The sequence below is a fragment of the Phascolarctos cinereus genome, unplaced genomic scaffold, assembly GCF_003287225.1.
Source record: "Phascolarctos cinereus isolate Bilbo 61053 unplaced genomic scaffold, phaCin_HiC Scaffold_1;HRSCAF=81, whole genome shotgun sequence".
NCBI classification, from domain to species: domain Eukaryota; kingdom Metazoa; phylum Chordata; class Mammalia; order Diprotodontia; family Phascolarctidae; genus Phascolarctos; species Phascolarctos cinereus.
Window position 1 is genome coordinate 284,467,616 of NW_027555514.1, and position 26,035 is coordinate 284,493,650.

Below are 26,035 nucleotides of genomic sequence, written 5' to 3' on the forward strand. Positions count from 1 at the left end.
GCTGTTGCTGCTGCCTCCGCCGCCGCCGCGGCTGCCGACGCCACCGCCGCTGCTGCTGCTGCTGCCGCCGCCGCCGCCGGCGCTCGCCTGGGAGCAGGAGGAGCAAGAGGAGGCGGAGGCGGAGGAGGAGGAGGGCTGGGGGAGGAGGAAGAGGAGGAGGAGGAGGAGGAGGGGGGAGGATTGGGCCGAGCGGAGCGGAGCCGAGCGGACGGAGGAGAGCGGAGCGCAGCGCAGCGCAGCGCAGCCGAGCCGAGCGGAGCCGAAGCGAGCGTGGCCGAGCCGAGCCGAGCCGAGCCGAGCGCAGCCGAGGCGAGGCGGGGCCTGGGCCGAGGCGAGCGGGCGCCGCGCAGCGCAGCCAGCGCCGCGCCGCGGACGAACAACAGCCGCCATTTTGTTTGGGTGCGCGGCCCGGCCCCGGAGGAGGCGGAGGCGAGGCCCAGGCCGAGGAGGAGGCGGAGGCGGGCGGAGGAGGCCCCGCGGTGCGGCCCGGCCCCGGCCCGAGCCGCCGCCGCCGCCGCCGCCGGAACAGCAGCAGCGGCAGCGGCAGCACGATGTGAGGCGGCGGCCCGGCCCCGACCCGAGCGCAGACGACGAGCCCCCGGGCCGGCGATGAGGACGGCGACGAGGCCGCGGCCCATGGCGCCCCGCAGGCCCCAGCCCCAGCCCCGCCAGCGCCCCGACGAGCGGCCGGGAGCCGCGCCGGCCCCGCCACTAGGGGGGGAGCGTGCGTGAGCGTGAGCGTGCGTGGGAGCCAGTGTGAGTGTGCGTGAGTGTGCCCGCCCGGAGCGAGAGAGAGAGCGCCGAGCAGCGCCGAGCCGAGCGGAGCGGAGCCGAGCGGCGCCCGCGGCCCGCAGCCATGGCCGAGAACGTGGTGGAGCCCGGGCCGCCCGCCCCCAAGCGGCCCAAGCTCGCCTCTCCGGCCCTCTCGGTGGCCGCCAGCGACGGCACAGGTCAGTCCCACTGCCCGCCGGGCTCCCACACTCCCCCCCACCGCGGCCGGCCGGCCCCAGGTGCACGGCCAATGCCCGGGCCGGGGAGGGGGGCCTGGTCCTGGGGAGGGGGGGTGAGCCCTTATTATTGTGGCCGCTGCGCCTTCGGCTGCCTGCGAGGGCCTATCATCTTCCGGGCCCCGAGTCCACCCCCCACCCCGGGCTGACCAGCCTGCGCCCCCCCCCCCGTGCCTGCACGGGTGTTTTCCTCCCCACTTCCTACTTTTTCCTCCCTTCCTCTTCTTTTCCTTGATCTGGGGGATTTGGGCTGATATTGGTCCTGAGTATTTTCCTTTTAGGTCTTGGGTTTCGAAGGTTGGACGTACGAGTCGTCTTCACCTTTTCCTTTCCCTTGCAGTCCTGCAGTTTAGTTAGTTTTGGGGTTTTGTACTATGGGCATTCGGAATCAATATGGAGTATGCACGGACCGAGCTTTCCGCATCTCCCGTTGCTTCGAATGCTCAGACCAAAATGTCTGAAGCTCCCCTTTAGGCTTAGCAGGTTGAAGAAGAGCGAGGAGAAGGGTTAGGTTGGCTCGGGGGGGGGGGGGCTTGCTTGCTCTCGATTTTCTTCCCTTGGCTTTTTTTTGGGTTTGGAAAGCGATGTACGGAATTAGGGATCGAGGCGCCCCGAAATCCGGGCTGGATAGTTGCGGACGAAGCTGTAGGTTTCCAGGCTCCAACAAACCGCGAAGTGGTTGCACTGGAACTTAGTTGGCAAGGACTGGTTTAGATTTTTGGATGCTTCGACTTTGGTTCAGGTTTTTAACATTCGCAGTTCTTGGTGTTTCCGTTCTCTTTTGGACTCGGTGTGTTTGTGTGTCGGTAGAGAAATGAGGAGTCACTCTTCGCTTCTCCCAGCCTGGGTTTAGTTGTGATCCCCGATGGCACCGATCTCCTTGTTCGCCGTTATGTAGTTAGAGCTGCCGGGAAAACGAAGAGGAAAAATGGCTGGCCATCTATCTGACAGTAAGGGAGACCTTGTCGCTCCCGCTGTGAAGGATCGGTCTCGATCAGGCACTGGGTTGGGAACATCTGATACAGCTCACTCGGAATAGATGGGCATAGTTCATCGTATCCCGGAAGATGGAATGTGTGCATTTATTTTGCTAAGCAAATTTCATATCCTCAGGTTTGAGGAGAATTTTCTCTAGCCTTTTGGGAAAGAAACCATTTTATAGTGGAAGAACGGGAATTTGACCAATGCTTTGAGTTGACTCTTGAGGTGGGTTTAATAGGAGGGTAGCGGATTTTTGTAATAGGGGATTGGTTTTAAAGGTTAAGACTGGGTTTGTTCCATCTGGGGTTTCATCAAACCCAGGTCCTTCTCTCCTGTGGTAAAAAGGAGGAGTGATTATAAATGAGGTATGATATTGTTGTTGAACATTTCTTCCATACTTCAGTGACTTAATGAAAGGCATTCCAAATTTGACTCTTTAACTGTAGATCTACCATTTAAACATTCATCCATTTAAACAGTGGGGCCTTTGTTAATAACATAGGGGCTAATTTATGAATCATTTACTTTGAAATTTGGGTATGTTGGTGAGCACAGACCTATGGGAAGATATTTTGGCTGCTTCATACATTTACAGATAAGAGATCGTTTTTTTATTTCTCAGGGTCTAATTTTAGGCAACTAATTCCTGTAAAAAATGAATTCACAAGAATCCAAATTCTTAATTTTTGCAGGTCAGAATGCAGATTTCCAGTAAGTTAATTCTAGTTATGAATGAATGAATGGAAATGATTTATTCAGGTGCCTACTCTGTGTTAGCTTTGGTTTGCTTCTTACTAGAGATTTCCTTAGTTTCCACAGTAACTGGCATCTTTAATAGTAGAATAGTAGCTGACTGAATGTTTCAGTTGATTTTCAGTAGCTCACTAAAGACATTATTTTCCTCTGTTAGATTGTTGTCTCTCTCCCGAAGTAACTTCACTGAGTAGCTTTTGAAGTGATTCCTTATTGAGTTTTAGTTATGATGCAAAAGATAGTAAGCTCTGTGAAGATTTAGAAAACTTGCTATTTAATAGTGATCCTTGGGTTAGGAAAGAAAGGTCTGGCATGGTTTTCTTCTGGTTTTTTTCTGTTGGCTAATCTTGACTGGCCTGCTTGGGCTGGGAGTGCCGAGAGTACAGAACTGAGGAGTTCTCCCTCTTGTAATAGGGAATGAAGTAAGCACCTGGCTTTTTTTTTTTCTCCAGGATTTTAGCGTGTAGACTAGATATTGTCTAATTCCTCCTCTTCTGTTATACACACTGTATTGCTACTTTAAGATCCCTTTGGATGATTGAGAGAATTCTAAATGTGTTCACGAGTTATTTTTATAAGTTTTGTTGGCTCAATAGTTGAATTAATATCTTTGCTTATCAGATGAGGTTTTCATTTTGCTTCAGCTGCTTCATCTTTCTCCAGTTTTGACCTCACCGTGTATTTCTCACCTCTCCCCACCAACCCTCCACTTGAGGGGTAAGAGCCTTTTTTGCTAATATTTTAACTTAGATACAATTGTCTTCTTGCTTGAGGAAAGAAGCTTCACAGTTTTCTTGACATAACAGTTCATAAATCCTTTTACATTTTAATATTCAGTGCTTTCCAACTTACAGGTAGTTTCAGTATACTTTTGCAGCCAATTTCTTTGGCCTTTTTCTAACACTTCAGATTCTGTATTTCAACTTTAGGAAAGATGAGTCCTCTGTTAGTGATTATTTACAAACTGAAGCTGTTCACTGCACTAAGGATGGCTTTTAAGACGTAATTGCTAGTGGCATTGGAGATGGATTTGAGTGAAGGAGGCTAATGCCAGGAAATTTCTTCTTTTTTGATCATCAGTTACCTTGTTAATAAGTGTGCCTTTGTAGTAACCTAGTATCCAGGAATTTTGACAAGCAAGTGAAAATGATAATAAATTAAGAAACTGAAAGCCCAGGTTGGTTCTTGGCAAAAGGTCAAAGCAAATGCAATGGCCCAGCCCGGGTTAAATGGCTCAGCCTTTGAATGGGACTGTCCTAGCATAGAGTGCCTTAAGATGGTTCCGGGGCTTCTCTTGTTTTTACCTACTTGATTTGAATGACTTCTATCAAGTTAAGTTTTTAGAACTGGGAGAATATTAGACTTGTATTTGAACATCTTAACTTGGAGCCAATGGGAACTTCAAGTTAGTGCCAGACTTGGAGGTAAACAGGTGATAAGGTGAATTTAGGAGCTAGTCATGATTTTTAGATCTATCAGATCTGCAAAGAAGGCTTTCTTTTTGCAGAAGGCGACTCTGCAGAGTTGCTGAAATGACCGATATTAGTACTTTAAAAAAATGACTAAAATCTACATCAGTCTCTTCATATAAATGAATTAAGGAATGACAGTCAAGTTGAAGTACCTGTGTGAAAAACCATGACAACAAAGCCTTTTCTATTGGCTTGACTTTATTTCTAAATGTGTGTTCATAACCCATCAGATTGAGAGAGCATGCAGGTTAGTTGGAGAACCTCAAAGGTGGAACTTCCTATTGAAATCTAGGAAACCCCATTCTGACGTCCTCGACCGATGGTGGGTGATCTGATTGATCTGACCCACACAAGTCACAGCTTGAGGAAGTCTGGCCGTAATCTAGGGGAGCTTTGAATGAAGAGAAAATTTAGAGAGATGAAATATCGTGCTGCCAAGATCACTCATATCAAAGCTTTCCGAAAGCTTTGATGGCATCCTTTGACTTGGTCTTGTCATTGTGTTTGGAGTTCATGTCCATGTGTTTGTTGTGCAGAGTGAGTACTTCATGCGCCACTAGCATGGATCGACACAGATAACACTGGTCTTGGACTGAAGGAAGGTAGCACTTAGATTAAAAGGAAGAGGTTCGGAAGTGTTGGTCAGCCCACCAGCGTTTATTAGGCACCTGCTGTGTGCTCAGTAAGCACTGGTCATACAAAGCAAAGCAAAAAAACGGTTCTGCTTTTGTAGAGTTCCTGCCCTGGGGGAGACAATACACAGACAACTAGGTACCAGCAAGGTGAGATAAGGTCCTGGATAAATTGGCGATAATCCTTCGAGGGGGGGGGCGGGAATTAAGGGGGGTTGGGAAGGGGTTCTGGTGGAGAGATTTGGGCTGGGATTTGAAGAAAGCCAAGGAGCCAGGAGATAGAGAAAGAGAAGGGAGAGAATTCCAGGCACGGGAGGACAACAGGCAGAATGGAAGGGAAGGAAATAAGCTTTTATGAAGCACCTACTGCGTCCAGGCACTGTGCTGAGTAAGGTCTTTACATCATCTCATTTGGGTGCTGTTATTATCCCCATTTTACAGTTGAGGAAACTGAGGCAGACAGCTGAAGTGACTTGGTCACACGGCTAGGAAATATCTAAGTCTGGATTTGAATCCAGGTCTTACTCACCTTACCACCTAGCTGCCTCTAAATGCAAAAATGTTCAAAGTTGGGAGATACAAGTGTCCTGTGAGAATCAACAGGGGAATCCAGTGTTACCACATGGCTGTGAGAGTAAGGTGTAAGGAGGCCAAGAAAGGAGGAGGGGGGCGGATGATGAATGACTTTAAAAGCCAAACAGGGTTTTCTGCTTTCGTCCTGGAGGTGCTAGGGAGCCGTTGGAGTTGAGCTGGTCAGATCTGCGCTTTGGGAGGATCCATCTGGCAGTTGAGTGGAGGGAGGGATTAGAGTGGGGAGAGATTGGAGACAGGTAGGCCACCCAGCTGGGTGAGGGGTCGGGCCTGGCCCAGGAAAGAAGAGGGCTAAAGGTGACTGGAAGGAGGTGGCCCCCTCATTGGTAGTAGGGAAGTTAGAAATGGGGAAAGGGGAGGGAGATGATGGTTTCATTAATGTCAGTTTTGAACTCATTAAATTTGTCCATAGTACATCCAGTCTGAGATGTGTAACAGGTAGATATCTATGTGTAATCGATAATCTGGAGATTCCAGACTTGGAAGTAGGAGAGAGGTTGGGGCTGGATAAGGAGATCTGGGAATCACGGATGTAGAGGTAATAATTGTGTCCATGGGAGCTGACGGTTCACCAAGAGAAACAGTCTAGTAGGGGAGGAAAAGAGAAGATGGGGAGAGGGCACACTCATGGTTATTTTTGTGATCTGGATGAAGATCTGCCAAAGGAAACTGAGGAGGGAGGGGTCTCACTAGGAGGAGGAGAACCAGGAAGGAGAACAGTCACCAGAGGCCCAAGGTGTCAAGAAGACTGTCAGAGGCTGAAGGGAGGTCAAGAAGGGTGAGGAGGGAGAAAAGGCCATTGGGCACTAAGAGGTCGTTGGGATTTGGGGATTTGGGGTAGCACAGGTTCATTTGAATTCTGAGGTCTGAAGCCTGCTGCAGAGTTAAGAGAATGAGAGGAAAGGGAGTGGGACGTGAATCACACAACGTGGACTTCTCAGGAGATCCGTACAGTTCGGTCTCTTGAACTGGGGGAGAGATAATAGGGATGGATGGATACCAGTGAGGGTATATCCTCGGATGGGAGATCTGTATGGGTTTGTGAGCAGTAGGGGAGCAATCAGCACTTAGGGAGAGATTGAAGATTAGTGGGAAAGAAGGTATGAGAAGGAGCAATCTGTTGAAGAAAGAGGATGAAATGGGGTCACTAGTGCATGTAAAGGTGGATTTGCCTTGGCAAGAAGATAGGGAGAAGCACATTTGTTGGTGACTTGGGCAGCTAATAATAGCTAGTGTTTGTATATGACTGGTTAAGGTTTACAAAGCATTTTACGAATATGATCTCATTTGATCCTCATAAACAACCCTGTAAGGTAGGTGCTATTTCTATCCCCATTTTACAGATGAGGAAACTGAGGCTGAGAGGTAGAGTGACTTGCCCAGGGTCACACAGCTAGTGAGTGTCTTGAGGCAGAATTTGAACTCAGGGCTTCCTGACTTCCAAGTCTAGTGCTTTATATCCATTTCACCACCCAGCTTCCTCAAGGTAAGACCCCTCCTGATGCCCTAAGATCATTAGTATATTAACATATCATCCAAGGATTGCCTTTGGGTCTTTGCTAGTCTAAAATATCCGGTATCTGAAAATTTTACATTCAGAAATTTAATTTAGGTAGGAATGTGTGTATGTGGGGGGGGTGTTTTAATAAAACTGATTTTGGAGAGCTCTCGGAGGATATCAGAGACACCCCCTAATCCAGTTAAGGGTCACTCAAATGTTGCATTTTGAGACCTTGGGCTTCATAGCCTACTCTTTTCCTTGAAACTCCCTGCAAAGTGCAGATGATTCACTGGGCTTTCAAATGATTGACTGTGGTGTGATAGATGCCATTACAATTTTTTCCCCAAAGTCACTGTAATTCTGCATCTACTCCAGTATTCAAAAACATCTCTGAGTAAGAAGGAAGAAGTCGGACTGTTGGCATGACTAACAGATGGCGCAGTGTAGTAGATGGCATGTAGTAGGTACCTAGTAGGCACCTGAGGAAATACGTGTATGAACATGCCCCTCCTGTGCTCCGTAGGTCCATTCGGCTTTGCTGTCCTGCTCTGTTGGCCGGGAGATGGCAAGGGAAAAGAGGAGAACCACCCGCGGGCTTTAGAGCCCCTGTCCCGTGGTGCTGGGGGGCTGCAAATGGAACCCCAAAGGGAAATGGTTATGGGAGAAGAAGAAGGAGTGGGAAGGCAGAAAGACGGGCGAGTTCTCCTAGTGGGCGTGTAAAATGCCCATTTGTGGTATATTTATAAAAACAGTTCAGGGGCGGCTCTGCCAGTTTGTGCACCCAACAGGGACTGAAAACTCAGTGATGCTCATTTTATTGAAATGGCATCAAGAGTTGTGGGTTTTGTCCTTGAAGACTTTGGAAATTTGAGTGGTAGGAGTGAAGCCAATGCTAGTGAAATTCAAGCAACAAAAAAACCCCCAAAGATTTAATGTGGGAGGTCATTTTTCCTTTGATTTAAGCTTTTTTTTTCCCCCTCTGAACTATTACCTGGACATTTTTACCATTGCTTCTTTCTAGTTAAGGTTCAACAGAAGCCAAAGTAATTAAATAGTTGTGGCTTGATGGGCACTGGGTTGGCTCTGTGGGCCAACTCAGCCCAGTGACAGGGCAGGGGGCTCCAAAGCGAAATCTCTCTGGACTCAACCCACCCGTGTCCAGTGCAATTCAGTCAGTAACTCTTTGGGGCCCTGCTCCGTGCTGGCCGCTGTGCTGCCACTGGGGCCAGGACGGTTATGACAGCCGCAGAGATCACGTAATCTAATGCCACAGGAGTGACACACGTAGAGTGAAACAGAAAAGTTTGGACTACGATGCTGCTCTTTGGGGAAGAAAAAGCTCCCTTTAAGAATAACCCCTAACCTTGAAACAAGCGAACAGAATACTTTGTATACCAGATGGTTCTGTTGCAGGTAGGTGTCTGGCATATATGTTGGTGATTGAAACAAGTATTTCTCTGGAATGAGAAAGGCCAGTCAAATCATGCTGGTCTTTGTATCCAAGCATGTACCATTGCGGGGGGGGGGGGCCAGACCTGGGGATTGGAGGGACTTGGACTGAATCCTGGCTCTTCCTGAAAGTTGTGTGATCCTGGGCAAGTCATTGGAACTTGCCAGACCCAGAGCCAGTACTTTGATTCTGCACTGTGGGGTGGGGGTGGAGGGGAGTGAATTATTGCTGACATAGCAAAAATAAGGGGGTAGAGAGGAAGGCAGTTGCCAGAATGGGAAAGAATATTCATCAGAAAAGAATTGTAGAAGGTGATTTTGGCAGAAGAGGCTGAATGAGGATTGGAATTTAAATCCTCCTGACATGAAGTCCTGCGGTGTTTTAGAGTTATATTGATGCTCCCTTCCTCAGCCACCTTAGTCTGGTCCAAGACTGGCACGACTAAGTGTCCCTTTTTCCCACCCCAGCCCCCAGCTCTTTCTGAAGGAGGGAAGCCATTATCTGTTGTCTTTGACCGGTATTGATCATTGACGTTGATCTGAGCTCCTTTGCCTTTTCTTTTCTTTCTCTCTCTCTCTCTCTCTCTCTCTCTCTCTCTCTCTCTCTCTCTCTCTCTCTTTTTTAGGCAATTGGGGTTAAGTGACTTGCCCAGGGTCACCCAGCTAGTAAGTGTCAAGTGTTTGGTCTGAGGCCGGATTTGAACTCAGGTCCTCCTGACTCCAGGGCTGGTGCTCTATCCACTGTGCCACCTCTCTGCCCTCCATCCTTTGCCTTTTCATTTGCATTATTATAGTCATTGTGAATATTATTCTGATTCTGCTTATTCAGTTCATGACTTTCTATATTTCTTTAAATTCCTCGATGACTGTTTCTCATGGTGGGTTAATGTTCTGTTATAGCTGTGTACTGCAGTTTGTTGAGCGGTTTTCTGGTTGGTTGGCCACTCTCTTTGTTTCCAGTTTTTTGCAACCATGAAAAAATGTTGCTGTAATCATTTTGGTGTACAGCACCTTTCTTACTGAGAGCTGGGGAGTCTGGGGATTGAGGGGACAGCTGCACTGTAGGATGGCAGGCTCTGGAGAGGTATGTATAGTAACTCAGTCTCACTAGGGCGAAGGGTGTGGGTCCTTGAGTGCCTTTTCTCCAATAATCTGACATTTTTCAACATGCTGGTCATTGTGTGCTGATTCACAGCTTCAGCAACAGCAGTGAATGCTGTCTTTCCACAATTCCTCCACTGTTGATTTTTTCCAACGTTTAATGTCTTTATCAGTTCGATGGGTGTGAGGTGAAATCTGCATATAATTTGTCTTTCTCTTGGCTGTTGATATTTTGAACTTATTTTTGAAAGATTCTTATCCAAATGGTACCATTATGTTCAAGTCTTTAAGAATGTGATAGATGTAGATTGGGAGCTTGGGTTAGAGTGGGATAAATGTCCAAAAGGAAATGCAGGGCTGGAGAGATTCGTGCCACAGACAGTTGGGCTTAGTTGTGGCTGAGTTTAAGTAAGTCTCCCAGCTGCAGTTTCCTCCTCCGTAAAATGGGGAGTAACTCCTATTTCACAGGGTTGCTGTCAGGAGTAAATAAGATAATATATGTAAAGGGTGTTCCAAACCTTAAATCCTTTGTAAATGCTAGCTAGTATTAAGATTTATCAGATAACTAAACTCTCCTCCAAGGGAAGAAGGAGACCAACCAAAATGGCGACTGCTTTGCAGGACTCACTCTACCTCATGAACTCCGGTGGGCTCAAACCCCATTCCTTTGCTCCAGGCCAAATTCCCATTTTCCCAACTCTTCTGACACAGGGCCAAGAAAATTTTAGGGCTCAACGAGGCAGTTACCCAAGATAGGAAAAAGAATTCAAGCATTGAGCTCCCAAGAGCTGCTTGGCTGAGACATTATTGATCTCCCCTTTAGAGAAGCATATCTTTCATAATACCACCAGGTTTTTAGTAACATTTCCTTCTTTTGAACAGAAACAAATTCACTTAGACTTATTTCTTCTGCTTGCATTCCCTGTTTTTATTTTTGCCGTTTTCATCTGTTGCTCTTTTCAGATAACTAGTAGATCAGTATTTCCCTCTTTAACATCGTAATCTTAGAATGGAAGGCAGCTGGCCGTATTTCCAAATTGTTTAGTTGACTCTGTATTTAGAATACTTAATTTGTATAGAAAAATTATTTATGCTTAATTATGATTTTGTGAAAATTGAAGGAGCTAAGTTTTGCTCCATCTGCAATATACAATAAATATATTAACGTTAAGTGTACCGTAGAGCATTCAACAAATAACTGAGTTCATACCAAATGCAAGCAAGCCCTCGTGTTTGAATGTGTCGGTGTGTGTTTTAATTGGCGATCAGGTCTTAAAACGAACGAGGTGAGATGCTTTAAGACTTGGGTCATTGTCTTCATTGTGACTCTTCTGCTTGTATAGAGAAACTTGACTCCTGGATTCATTGCGCTCATTAGATGTGGCTGTTACCACCATTTGGTAAATATACGATTGTACCCCTTCTCCTCCCTCCCCGCCCCCCCCCAGGGTGTTTGTGTACACATGTTCTGTCATGCATCTTCCACAGAGGTCCCCAGACCTCGAAGGCCATGGTCTTGGTGTTTATTAGAGTTCCTGTCTACCTGTGCAGTATTTGGGAGCCCAGCCCGTGATCTCTCACTGCATGACTGGCCCATTTTGTTTTTTTCTTATATGCTCTTTCTTGTGTTTAGGTCGGTTATTACTGGAAATAGTGATACAGCTTACTTATGTCCACCATGAGTCTCTGGATTACTCTTTAGAGCAGCTGCCGTTTTGACTGTTCCAAAATACCCAGTACTCAGAGCCATCCAGCATCAAGCAAAGTATTGATGCTAAAAAGTTGTGGGTTTTAGGTTCAGCCCACTTCTCAGGTTGGTCTGAAGAGGATCAGTTCCTGGACTTATCTACACCTCTAAAGCTTTTTCAGCTTGATAGGAACAGGCTGAGCTTGTGGGTGATCTTTGAGAATCTACGGTTATCTCTCTAGCAAGCTGAAGCAACTATAGAGAAGAATTGTCATGGATTAACAGTTTAGACAAGTTTCTTGTCCGCTGCTTAAAATATGTAGAGGGAAATGTTTAAAATAACTTTAAGCAATTTAAATTAAGCTAATTGAATTCAGAAATTTCATTTTAGTTATGCTCTTTAAGTTAAGAACAACTTGTTTCTTTAATCTCTGATATCAATAACCCTGATTTGTCTTATTCTAATGATATTGGAAATTATAAATGATTGAATACTCCCTGGAGTTAGGTGCTAGAGTCCTGAATTGAGACCTGCAGTCCTGAGGTGAAATTTGTTGGAGTCTATGCTGATTTCTTAAACTGATTTTGATATTTTAGATCTATGAGCTCTTTGATAGAGAACTGACCACAATGATCACAACCTGTCCACCTATGCCTGCCCATGTTCTACAGGGTCCCCTCCTAAACGTGTGGGAGACCTTAGACAATCCTGGTGGGATTGTCTAGGATTGGCTATAGCTCACTTTTCCAGGTCATAGGTAATTTTCAAACATTTTATGCTGTTTCCTGATGCTCATTTGTTTCTTGGAAATAAACTGCTTTTTGGGTGACCCTCTAATTCTTTGGAAACTGTGGGATCTCAAACTTTTCAGATTTTCAGAAAGAGCTACCTCAGGAGAATATTGGCATTGTTGCAGCAAGTTAGAAAAGTCTGTTATCTGTTTATTTAATTCTGAGCTCAGGTTACTTCAGGGTCTAAGATTGATGTATTACTCTCTGGGTTGTCCATTCAACTGGCTATCTTAGTCTGAAAAAGAGACCATCATCCATTGGTTTTTCCAGTGTGGTTTCTAGTGAGGTTGGACTCTTCTTGCATGATTATGGATCTGTTTTAAGAGGCGTGCAATAACAGAGCTTGGTGCAGTCATCGTGAGAATGTCCTCTACAAACAGGGAGGGAGGTCTGGTGGGGAAGCCTTTTTCCCTTGGAACATGGTACCTGACAGCTTCTATGAGTGTCAGACATGCCAGGGGAGCCTAATCTCCATTTTGTGTCTCATTTGATAGAAATAATCAGAGGGTCACTGAATGATGTTACCTTATCTCATCTGTTAAGGAATCCTTAAGGATTTTAGCTGATGCTCAGGAGACACTTCACGCTTTTGAAGCAACGTTTTGTCACCAGAACAAATGTGTTTTTTAAATTGTAGTCAAGAGAAACACAGAGGTTTTGTATTTAATGTTTTTCTTTAGTTAATTGTGTAACTGTAAAGCTGTAGTCTGCTATAAGTAAAATGTTGTTTATGAAAACCTGCCTGTCCTTAATCCCTTCATATTATTTTAATACAAATTATAAGCCTAAGCAAGTTTGTAGGTACTGATATATTTAAATTTTGTTTTTGAAAATTATTTTTATTTCATTAAATATTCCCGTTACATGTAAAATTTTTAACAATCACTTCAAACAGTTCTGAGTTCCAAATTCTGTCCTTCCCTCTTATCTCCCTCCCCTTAAAGCAAGCACTTTGTTTTCTGTTATACATGTGTGGTCATAGCAAACATTTCCATATCAGCCATGTTGTAAAACAAACAACATCAGGTTAAAAAGTCTGCTTTAATTTACACTCAGAGTTCATCGGTTCTCTCTCTGGAGGTAGATAGCATTTTTCATCATGGGTCCTTTGGAATTGTCTTGGATCAGTGTATTGCTAAGAATAGCTAAGTTAATCATCCTTACAATGTATGACATTCTGGTTCACCGATATTTCCTTGAGAGTTGGAAAGATCATTTTTTGCAGAAGTCTTGACAACTCTGTCTTTTGTCACTGTTGTCTTCTGGTTTTGTTCTTCGATGACTTTTGGGATGACCTGGGTTTGGTTGGGCCTCTCACCAAGCTCTCTTTAAGCTTGTTTTTACTTTACTGCCTCTCAGTGTTTAAGGAAGTGATACTGCTCAGAGTCTTCCACCGTTCTCCTCCTGAAGACTCTAAGCTTTGTGACAAAAGATGGAGAAAGAAGAAAGAGAGAGGAAGTGGGAAGAAAAAACAAGTCAGCAAAACTAGCTCCAGCATGACTGGGAGCTTGATGTGTGCCAGACTCAGGGGCCAGCCTCAGGGTAGTAGAATGGCGCAGCATTGGGTCACCATCGTTCTGGTCACTTGGGGTTAGTTGTTCTCCTGATCGTTGATGTCAGTCATATGCTCTTCTTGTGCTTCTCTGGCTTCTTCCCATTAACCCTGGCTCTGTGGACAGTGATAGTCTGTTTAGCCATTCCTCAGTCTACTGGACATCGACTTGGATTACAGATCTTGGTTGACACAAGCACTACTCCTGGATATTTTGTGGATGGGTCTTTGTGGCTTTTGACCTCCTTGGAGTAGAGGCCTGCCAGTGGACCTCTGGATGCGAAAGTTTCAACATTTTAGTTCCAGATTGCTTATTGCTTTCCAGAAGGCCTGGACCATGTCACAGCTGTACTAGTTAAGTCTTGTGTGTCCATAGTTGTGCTTGTATGTCCGTAGCTTTCCCCACATGAGATGCATCTTTTGTCAGCTGTCCACCCCTAGGGTTGTTCTGCATTTCTCCTGTCAGGAAATTAGAGCAATCTTTTTTTCCCTCGTTTATTCATTCATTCGGTTTTTTTTTCACTTTTTATTTATTTAGTTAGTTATGGCTAGGCAATGGGGTTAAATGACTTGCCCAGGGTCACACAGCTAGTAAGTGTCAAGTGTCTGAGGCCAAATTTGAACTCGGGTCCTCCTGACTCCAAGGCCAGAGCTCTATCCACAGCACCACGTAGCTGCCCCTAAAACCTGATTCTTTTTTTTAATATAAATTTATTTATTTTTAGTTTTCAACATTCCCTTCCACAAGTTTTTGAGTTCCAAATTTTCACCCCATCTCCCCCCTCCCCCCACCCCAAGATGTCATACATTCTGACTATCCCTTCCCCTAGTCTGTCCTCTCTTCTGTCTCTCTCCCCTTCTCTTCTCCCCTTCCCCTTCTATTTTCCTGTAGGGCAGGATAGACTTCTGTACCCCATTTCCTATATTTATTTCCCAGTAGCATGTGAAAACATTTTTTTTAAACATATGTTCTTAAAACTCCTAAAACCTGATTCTTAAGGCATATTTCTACCCTGGCAGATCATGGAGAGTCTGAGAACCAGGAGACAACAGCAACCTGAGAGGGAAGACGAGACAGTTAAAATGTCAGGAGGAGGGGGGAGATTGACCCTGGAGAATGGGGACGAACAAGGTTTGAGTGAATGGGAATCAAAGATAAAGGAAGTGACAGCAGACACTAGTCTTCCTACCTAACTTTAATCAGTAAGGCAGAACTGTTTGTGTTAAACTAGAGCCTGATGGCTTTTCTCCCAAGCCTGGTGCCAGGATCTGCTGCTTCAGTCGCGTCCCTGAAACAAGATGGGGAAGGTTGGAGTTAACGGACTTGGTTGTATTAGATGCCTGGTGACTAGGGCTCCATTCACCGCAGGTGGAGTAGACATTGTGGCCATCAGTGACCCTTTTGTTGACCTCAGCTACATGATTTATATATTTCAATACGATTCCACCCACGGCAAGTTCAAGGGAACCGTCAAGGCTGAGAATGGGAAGCTGGTGATCAGTGGAAAAGCTATTATGTCTTGCAGCAGCAGGATCCCACCAATATTAAATGGGGAGATGCTGGAGCCGAGTATGTTGTAGAGTCCACTGGAGTCTTTACCACCATGGAGAAGGCTGGGGCTCACTTGAAGGGTGGAGCCAAGAGAGTCATCATCTCTGCCCCTTCTGCTGATGCCCCAACGTTCGTGATGGGAGTGAACGAGGAGAAATATGATAATTCCCTTAAGATTGTCAGTAATACCTCCTGTACTACCAGCTGCTGGGCCCCCCCCCCCCGGCCAAGGTCATTCATGACAGCTGTGGCGTCATGGAGGGACTCATGACTACAATTCATGGCATTACTGCTACCCAGAAGACAGTATATGGTCTCTCTGTTAAGCTGTGGCATGATGGACGTGGTGCTTCCCAAAACATCATCCTGCTTCCACTGGTGCTGCTAAAGCTGTAGGCAAAGTCATATCTGAGCTGAATGGGAAGCTCACAGGCATGGCTTTCCTTGTTCCCACTCTCGGTGTGTATCTGCTGTGGATCTGACCTGCTGCCTAGAGAAACCTGCCAGATATGATGATATCAAGGAAGTGGTGAAGCAAGCATCAGAGGGACCCACAAAGGGCATTTTGGGCCACACAGAGGACCAGATTGTATCCTGTGACTTTAACAGTCACACCCACTCCTCTGCCTTTGATGTTAGTGCTGGTATTGCCCTCGATGACCATTTTGTCAAGCTCATTTACTGGTATGACAATGAGTCTGGTTATAGCAACCTGCAGTGGACCTCATGGCCTATATGGCCTTTAAGGAGTAAAGTGGAAAGCCATGGACCTTCATCCCCAGCCATAAAAGGAGTTCCACCACTGGGGAGCCTACATTCCTAACCTGTGTTCCTGTGCTAGGGATCCCATGTCCCATTCACATCCTTGTCCCAAAGCACCCGTGTAGTAGGGAGAAGCCTAGAGTCCTATATTGTGTACCATCAATAAATTCACCACATTCAGTGCAAAAAACTAGAACCTGAGTGTGCGCACACACACACATGCAAGCAATTTTAGAAGAGCATATCTCAGAGAAAAGAGAAGGGCTAGGTTGGACTTGTTGGCCTAAAACTGCCAAAGAAAACATGAGGCACAGGAAGAACTCTTGAATGGAATTCTTCAAGAGGAAACAAAAAACCTTTCTAATGAAGAAAAGAGGAGTGGACTAAAGACAGACCCAAGGTAACCAAGGATGAGCACTTTAAGCTGGTCTCTTCCCAGAAAAGCAGCATCATCATCACTTTTTCCACTCTAGTTAGAGCCGCATCATTTCTTGCCTGAATTATTTCCACAAGCCTACTGATTGTGTCTTCCTTCTCCTCTCCAGGCTATCCATTGCTAAAGTACAGGCCTGACCACTGCTCAGTCAGCTCCAGCAGCTTCCTCTTACATCCGGAGTCAGATCCAAAGTCCTTGATTTGCCATTTCAAGTTCTTCACAACCTGACTCCAGTCTGTTTCTCTCTCCTTATACATTATGCATTGCTTCCCCCACTTATCCTGTATCCACAGTCCAGCCAGACCACACCTCTTGCTGTTCCTCACACTGTCCATTCCACCACCTCGTCTCACTTTTCTTTGACAATGGCTTTTTCCTACAGGGATCCCCTGGAGGATGCATTCTCTTCTCATTGTGCCTTTTTGAATTCCGACTTTCTGGGAAAGACTTAGGAATTGGTGCAGAGTAGAGTGAGGAGAACTAGAAGAACAATTTATGTAATTCCAATATTACAGAGGAATACAGCTTTGAAAAACATCAGAACTCTGATAACCATGAGTCCAGAAGACTGAAGATGAAATACATCACTTACCAGTAGTGGCAGATTGAAAACACAGAGTCCTATATTCTTAGCCATGGCTAGTGTGGGAATTTGTTTAGCTAGATGATATATGTCAGTGGGTGCCTTCTTTTTTCTCTCCATCCCTTCCTTCTTTGTTTGGTGGGGAGGAGCAGTGGGAGGGAAAGATTATAAATAAGTATTTTTTAAACCTCTCATTTCCCTCAGGAGCTCAACTCTAGCACATTTAATGCCTTCCACCAAAATTAGCTTTTCTTTTATGATCTATTTCTTTCTCTGTACCCATTTTGTCTTGCCCTATACAAATGAAGTCACTTAAGGGCAGACACTCCTGCTCTCCTGGGGCTGTGATCGTCTTTTTCTTTATAGAGTTTGCTCTTCAGGATCTCTTATAGATTGAAGGCTGGGCCATGCTGAACTTTACTAGATCTGTCCTCATCCTCCTGGCCTCATTTAATGAACTTAATGTGAACATTTCCTTTATTCTATCCCTCCTAAACCATATGATATTTATTATTCCACCATTCTGATGTCGATACATAAGGCCAAAAGGGGTATACAAGAGGAATCTGTCATCCTTATGCTAGTGAGATTGACATGGATTCTAAAATGTCATAAAAGAGATGGTTTGTAAATTGGAGCCTCCAAAATCCAGCATGGGTTTGGCAACAATGATGTGCCAGGTTAACTTCGTTGCTTTTTTGGACAAGATTTCTAAATAGTTGGAAATGTTCTAGAGAAAACAAGTGTGGATTTCAGTAAATTTGACAGTTTTCCATACTATCCTGATGTAAAAGGTGGAGAAATATGGATTACATAATTTAAGTGGATTTGGAATCAGACCCAGAGAGTAATTAGGAATGTCTGGGGTGAGGGTATGTGTGTGTGTGTGTGTGAGAGCACATTTAATCAATGACCTGAATGTGTGATGGAGTTCATTTGTTGTAGGGATCTCAGAATCCAACTCCTTTGTGGGCCTGGGGAGATTGTGGCTGACTCAGGATGTGGGAGCTGTAACTAGAAAAGTTTGTGTGAAAATGGGGGGGGCCGGGAAAGAGATAGGGAAAAGAGAGACCTCCTGTGCCCTCTGTAGGTGTAAACAGTGTGATAGGCACTAGGAGAGTGGAGCGTCTAGAAGGGTTATCTGCCTTCAGATATTTGAAGGGTTTTTTAATTCTTTTTTGTGTTAGGACCCCTCTGGCAGTCTGGTGTATGACTCAGAATTATGCTTTTTGAGATGTATAAAATAAGATATGTGGGATTATATTGAAAAGTTATCAAACTATTAAACAGGCTCACTAGCCCCACGTTAAGGACCTCTGTCCCAGGAGTCATGGGAGTAATGGGTGAGGTTTGACTCTATTTATTAGGGAAGGTTAGAGCTGTCCAGAAGTGGGCTTGGCCACCGCTACAGAAGTGGTGGCTACATGATCATAGGATGTCTGACAGGAAGCAGTGGAATATCCAAATATCTGGTTAGAAGGGATCCCTGTTCAGGTCTCTGTTGGACTAGATCAGCCTAGAAATTCGATGATTTGGCAAATTGTTGGTTACTGGTAGCATTGAGGGAATTTTGTTCCATTAGAGTGACAAGGTTTGGGACGAGAGTCAGTAGAGTCGTCGTCAGGATAGAATCCACACTGTAAGAGGTTCTGTAACTGGTGTGGAATGGGCAACTCTGTCTGTAAATTCAGTAATAAAGGGGAAAGGAAAGGTGGTATAGGGTTCAGTAAAAGCACCTTTAGGATTCAGTGAAGGAAAGATGGCGTCTCCTGCCTGGTCTTCAGCCTCTAACAGGAGTGGGAAGAGGAAAGGTGGGCGGGCCTCCCAGCTTCTGTTCAGTGTCCTGCCTCATCTTCAGCCTCCAGAGAGAAGAGAGAAGGGGCCTTACAGCCTGGACTGTTCCATCAGGTTTCCAGCCTGGTCTCCTGCCTTAGGGAAGGAGAGTATTAGCAATCCTTCTGCTCCCAGTTCTGCCCCTTTTGCCTGCCCTTGGAAGCCACAGCTCTGAAAGAACTACATTCTTAGATCTTAATACTATGACTTTGAAAATCTCTGCAATGAGGGAGGTGGGGAAGGAGGGGGAGAAACATTTAAAACTCAGAAGCTTATGGAAGTGATTGTTGATAAATCAAAATAAATTAATGAAAAAAAGAAAATCTCTGCAGTGGTTACAAATGATTGACAGATCCTGCTTGGCCTCACTTTCTCTATGATCATCCAGACCGCGCCCCCCACCTCTTACATCCTGGTTCCTTTTCCCACCCCCAAAGTCCCAAACAAATGTGCCTCATCTTAGACAGCAAACTGGCTTTCATCTTAAATCTTTTCCTTTCCTGCTTCTTCCGTCTTGTGGTTCACAGGGAGAGCTGGCTCCCTCTTGGTGACTCTGGCTCCCTGGCTGCACATTCCCACTTTGAGTCTGTGGCCACTTGCGCCATGACCTAATAACCTCTCCTCCTTTGAGGACCATACACAGTCCACATCCGCCCTAATCAAAATCCTGGTAGCTGTTGTCTACAGACCTCCATGACAGTTCCTTCCTTGCTGAGTTGGTACTTCCTCAATACCTGGCTCTTCCCCAACTCCTGTCCTCATATTGGGAAACTTCAGCATATATTCTGATGGTCCTTCAAACACCATAACCTCCCAGTTTACCAGCCTGCTAATTTCCTTACTCTTCCACCCTACCTCAGGCACACACAGAGGTGGTCATGTCTTCATCTTGACATCCCCCATAGATGGACCCTTTTATGTTCATGAAATCTGCCATTCCCTTGTCTGGCTTTTCACCTCTCTGCTCTCTCAGACCATCATCCCTGCACTACTTATGCTCCTCCTTTCCCCATCTTGACCCCCTGGCCAGCCACCTCCGTTTTACAATGTCTTCTCTTCCCTTCCCTTCCCTCACCCTCTTAGATTTCCGATCTTGCCCTGCTTGGATCACCGGCCCTACTCTTACACCCCCACCCTACCCCCATTCCACTGCCAGAGTTTCTTCTGCACATGTCATGCTGTGAAGAAGGCTGGAGAAAACCAGCCAGCAATCTGGACTAGATGCACCACAAGTGTGTGTTACACAACCTCACTGGGCCCTCACTGCTACTACTGGGCAATCCCGTTCTGCCTCCTGAGACAGCTCTGGCCCCCAGCCAGTCTTCCCAGCCTCTCCTCCCCCTGCCCCACCCTTTCAGCTGAAGACCTCCCCTCATTTTACACTCAGCCCCTCCTCTTACAGCATCATCCATATGCTGCTGTCTTCCCTTCCCCAAGCCGCACAGGTCTCCTGACTCCATTCTGTCTCCTCCCCCCATTGTCCTCATTGTCTCCCTGTCTGCTGGTTGCTGCCCTCCTGCTACAATTGTGCCCAAGTCTTCCCTGCCCTCAAAAAACTTTCACTTAATCCTTCCATCCTTATTAGTCATCATCCCGGATCTCTTCTGTCTTTTGGGTCCAAATTCCTTGAGAAGTCCTGAACAGTCTGAGCCCAGGTAAGATGGAAATTCTTAGACTGTCTAGTCCCAAGTGAGGAAGCACTGCCTGGCCCAGCTGTTGGTGCAGAGGTAGTCCAGCCTGGAGCCATTCTCATCTGCTAGCTCTGGGTGTCCCACAGGCTCTGTCCTGGGCCTCCTTCACCTGGTGATCTCATCTCTTCCGTCAGATGCTGAAGATGCTCAAATCTACTTCTCTGCCGACCTCCAGTCTCACATCTCCAGCAGCTTAGTAGATTTGATGTCCCGCAGACATCTGGCTGCACTTTCTCGTTCATTCTGCTTCCAGGTCTTCTCCCCTACCATCGTCGCTGTGTCCCATAGACATCTTAAATCCATCATACCAAATGAACTTGTTTCCCCCCAAATCCTTCCCCCTCCCAAATTCCTTTTGCTGTAGAGGTCACCGTTGCACCCTCGGCTTCCGGCCTGGCCACCCTTGAAAAGGGGCAGCAACAACAGAGTGACATTCTCCCAACAGATGTGTTGTTAAGACCTTTGCGGTATCGTGCAGATAGGCCCCCTTTCTCTGTTACGAGGACCGCCCTGGGGTAGGCCTCATCTCCTCAACACCCGGACAGTTACCATAACCTGCAGGTTGTTCAGTCTGCCACGAGTCTCTCCCTGCTCCAGTCCAGCCTTCGCTCAGCTGCCATGCCCTGTCACTGCCCCCGCCCCCCCCCCAGCACCATCACCTCCAGGATCAAATATGAAATCCTCTGGGGTCCAGAGCCCTTCAGAGCCTCTCCCCCTCCCCCCTCCCCCCACCCCGCCTCTCATTCCCGGTGACACTGGCTCCTGGGCTGTTGCTCACAGGAGACATTGCATCTCCTGACTCTGATGTTTTCACTGACACCCCCCCTCCCCCACCCCCATGCCCAGAAGTCCCAGCTAAAATCCGACTTTCTGGATAGGAAGCCTTTCCCAGTCTTTATTAATTCTAGTGCCTTCCCTGTGTTGACTGTTCCCTATTTGTCTTTTCTATAGCTTGTTTGTACACAGTTTGTTCGCATGTTGTCTCCCTGTGTGTCAGAGTGTGCCTTTTGTATTCTCAGTTCTTAGCACCGTGCCTGGCATATCAGTAGGTGCTTAATAAATGCTTATTGAATGACTGACTGAAATGGAATACCTCATACAAGTTGTAGCTTGATACTAAATTTAAGAGAAAACAAAGCAGTAGATGACAGCCTTGAATAGACTAAAACGTTATTCCTAAAAGTGTTTAATTGTGCTTAAAACAAACCTGTGTCTGCACAGCTGTTATGTTGAATATTCAGTCATCCAATTATCAGACGTGTTTAATGCCTGAAGTTAGTGTGATCTCTAGATGGAAATTGCTAGAAATTCTCTTAAAGTTGGGTCAGAATTCTGTACAGAGGTCAGACTTTGACAACATATTTCACCCATCAGTGGGGAAAACCTGGCTTTCTAGGTCCAGACTGAATACAGTATGTCTGTCATGACATTACTTAAATCAGCCTTGTTTGAATCAATAAATATTTGTAGAAACCAGGCCAATGATATATTGAAACAACTATCACCGGGGCTGTTAGATAAACTGACAGGATTCAGAGCAGCAAGCCTCCTTTTCTTACTTTGTCTGGATTTCCTTGTATTACAGCAGGATTAGATAGTAGAGAAAAGGGGAGAGGGAGACGGGAATTCCTAACCAGATTTTATTAAACAAGGAGAATTAACTCTCTATAAAATGAGAAGGTTTTACTAGATCGCTCTCTTCCAGTTCTAAATTTGGGAGCTTGGGTGTGTGACAAGCCCCTCAGACTTCGAGCCCTAATGGTACTCTCTCGCTTGGGAAGTACCTTTCCTTCATACATGGGTTCTATAGAAACAATTGGATTTCCTGAGCATTATAGTAACAAGTTCATATATGAGAGCAACAGTTTCAAGCATGCCAACTTTTGCTGATAGAATGCTTCCCTCTGTGCTTTCCTAAGTGTGTGACTGTTTGGGCAAAACGATTTTTTTTTAACTTAAGGTTAACTACTACTTAACGTGAGATTTGAGGACCTTTGTGCACGTGACATTGAATAAAATGATTGCTCTTTTTCACAGAGCAGATTGGTTTTGTAGATAGTCATAAAAAATAGGGAGGATAAGATGCCCTTGGACTCAATTGCCTGAAAAGTCTCTCATCTGGTCCTCTCAGTTGTCTAGACTAGTGGTCTCCAGAGTTGTTTGATTGGACACCCCCATCAGTGAAAAGTGTTGAACATATACCCCCGATATGTTTATTTCTGTTACATACATGTACTACCATTACATAGTACATATTATGATGTACATCATACAGCTACCCAAGTAGAAATCGCATCATTGGCTGTTTACTAAATCATTTTATTCATTCTTCAATCCCATCCACTAGTTTTGCAAGTTTTTGTTGAAATTTGATTCCATCTTCCCTCATGTCATTCAGTTTCTCCTACATAATCATCATCTTCAATATCCCCTACTTCAGTCTCCTTGCCAAGGCGAGCCTCTCCATACCCATCTTCTCCAGAAAATTGCCCCCACTCTCATCCATCCCTCTCATCAATTTCTCCCCATCTACTGTCCCATTCTGTGCTGCGTAAGCACACCCAAGTCTCCCATTACTTAACAAGCCCCTCAGTAAATCTCTTCCTTTTCTCAACCAAACTCCTTGAAAAAACTGTATAACAAAGCACATGCGCGTGAGTGTGTGTGTGTGTGTGTGTGTGTGTGTGTGTGTAAATTCCAACAGGATAAAAAAAATTCACCAAAATATCTAAAAACTCAGACATTCTCTGCAGTGTACCGCTCCCACGGTCTGTCTTCTTCCTCCTGGCCCTTGTTGGGCTGTGCTGGCTCAGTATGATTTGATCACATTCCTTTTTTTTTTTAATCATTTTATTGTTACTGCCCCTTCGTTTACACCTGTAATTGTGTATACTGTTTTCCTGATTCTACTCAATTCACTTTGCATCTTCCCATGCTTCATCATATTCATCTTTACTTACAGTGCAGCAATATTACTTTATATTCACTTACTGCAATTTGTCTGTTCCCCAATTGATGGGTATTTATTTTGTTTCCATTCTTTACTACTACTACAAAAAAAAAATGTTGCTATAAATGGAGTGTGTGGATTGTTGGAAAATATGGATTGTTTTTGTCATTGACCCCCGGAATAGACAGAGATACCTAGCGGTGAAATCTCTGGGTGCAAGGATGTGAATACTTGAGTCACTTGACATAATTTCACATGCTTTCCAGGATGGTTCTATCAGTTCAGAGCTCTAGAATAATGCCTCTTTCCACAACCCTTCAAACATTGACTGTACTCTTTTAACATTTGCCAGTTTGCTGAATGAGAGTTAAGCTAAGAGTTGTTTTGATGTGCTTTTGGAACTTTTTTTTCCCAGATGGTTATTAATAGTTTAATAGAAATTCTTTGGAGAAATGTTCATATTGCCAATGATCTCTTAATTCTGAACTTAATGAACATTAAAAAACATTTCCGTGGGCAAAAGTGAATGGAAGAAAGAGAAGCGCAGCTGAGCACGATTATTTCGGACGTTGAATTCTGTCCCCTTGAAGTGGCACAGAATTCCAAGTTGTAAAACATGATAATTGATTCCAGCCCAATGGAAATAAATGAAGATTTTTTAAAAAAAAGTTTATGTTTATTAACACAACAGCAAAGAATAGGAAAAATAGTGATGTTTTAAGCTTATCACAGAGTAGTGAGAGAAAGCAAAATTATAAAGCACAGTTGGATGTGCGCCTGCCCTGATGTTAGGATGAAAACCTTGTCATTGATGGACATTTAGCTGCGTGTGTTCACTTGATGCCTGCCTCGTTAGGCATGAGAGAGCTTTTTCCACTTCCCCCTGAGTTTTGGAGGAGCTGTGGCACTAAGATACATGCTTTATGTCTTATTCTTCTTGTTATTGTTAGATACGATCGTTTTAAATAACTTTGATTGGGTGTTCCAGCGTTTCTGCCTCTTTTAGAGTCATTAACACCATGTTCCTGCCATTCGATTATGTCGCGTTTTTGTTCTGATGCAATAAGTCTTGTCTTCTTGGTCCTTCTGCAGTCTTCTTCCTTTTGCCCGTTTTCTCACACGACTCTTGGTAGCGTGCAGCAGCGTACCTCATCCCCAGGTAACACAAGCTTAGGATGCCAGCCCTCCCGTTAATAGTTTTGGCTCATTACATTCAGCCTTTTATCCCTTTATAATAGGCACTAAATTGGATTGTACATTAATTAAACTGGAATCAATGGAACCCAGCTTTGTGTGTGAAGCCGTGATGCTCTTTTACTTTGTGTAGTTTGCCTTCAGCTGAAAGATGTATGCGTTTTTGTGATGCCTTTGTGCCAGGCACTGTGCTGAGCACTTTACAAACACTCTTGTTGTTATTCTCCCTGTTTTACAGCTGAGGAAACTGATGCAAACAAGTTAAGTGACTTGCCCAGGGTCACACAACTGATACGTATCTGGGGCCAGATCAGAACCGGGGGTTTTCTGACTCTGGCCTGGTGCGCTATCCGCTACACCACCCAGCTGCCCCTTTGACCTTTATGTTAGGTCCAGAACAGTTTCATCCTGCAGCCTGGGCCTATCACACCTGGCAGGAAGTAGGTCGCATCAGTGCTAGAGACCCTGCTTTCTCTCTCAGCACCCATCTCAAGTGAGATAAAAATGAGATGTGAACTATTTTGCAGACCTTAGAGATACTTAAATGTTGCCTGTCTTTATATTGCCTTTCGGAACTTTCCTCTGTCAGGTCGTCATCCGTGGCACACCCCTCTGATTGGGGGGGCGCCACAAGCCACTCTCCAGGGCCTTCCCTCCATGTTTTCTCCCTTTGTGACCTCATCCGTCAGCACCCACGGTTTCAGTTATTCATGGATCCATCTCTGGTTGCTCTCCTGAAGGCGTCTTTCAGGCGACCTAGATTGAGCAGGCCCATTGGAAGGCACCACCTTCCTTCCCCGTCTCCCAGGAGGGTGGCCTTGGACGTAGTCTCATTCTTGCTTATCCCATATGTCCAGTAAATTGCAAAGTGTTTCTGTTTCTCCCTCTGCCACATTTCTGGATGCTCCGCTTCTACTCACAACCAGCACCCTAGATCAGACCTTACTCACTTCTCACCTGGACTGTTTCAGTTCACCTCCTGTCATCTCTCCCCACTCCAGTATATCTTCCAGGTGACTATAAAGTGATGTCCCTGAATCACAGTTCCCATCCTTAATTCCAGTGTCTGGGATGAAATAAAGTCCTTTTTTTGTCTTCCCAAACTGGCTAGGTCGTAACCTTCCAGCCTTCTTAGATAGTCTTCTCCATTTTTTCATTCGTAGCCATACTGGCTTCTTGCTGTTAGGTAGAAATGGTATCCATTCCTTTGCCCTGGTTGCTCCATCCCTGGAAAGCTCTTCCTTCTATGTGTGGCCTTTCTGGATTGCCCCATCTACTGGAACCTCCCTTCCAACATTCCCTTGGCTCTGCTCCATACGCGCGCGCGTGTGTGTGTGTGTGTGTGTGTGTGTGTGTGTGTGTGTGTGTACATGTGTACACAGTGTGTGGAACAGTCTCTTAATGTGTGTTACTTTGTATCTTTTTTTAAAAATGGGTTCAAATACCACTGAAATGTATTCATGGGGAGATTTTTTTTCGATCGGTTAAAAAATCTGTAAACTTAAATATACAGCTG

General features: G+C 45.4%; 1 protein-coding gene and 1 pseudogene across 1 annotated transcript in view; both read left to right on the plus strand.

Annotated features, from left to right (window-relative positions):
• Window positions 1-736: 736 nt before the first annotated feature.
• The window catches only part of EP300 (EP300 lysine acetyltransferase), an 81,455-nt gene continuing 56,156 nt past the window's right edge, over window positions 737-26,035 (plus strand). Inside the window, 1 exon segment of the mRNA XM_020982691.2 lies at window positions 737-950. Within this exon segment, the coding sequence (XP_020838350.1) occupies window positions 857-950 (94 nt within the window). The 5' untranslated portion in view covers window positions 737-856.
• On the plus strand, window positions 11,539-21,014 carry LOC144454845 (glyceraldehyde-3-phosphate dehydrogenase pseudogene; annotated as a pseudogene).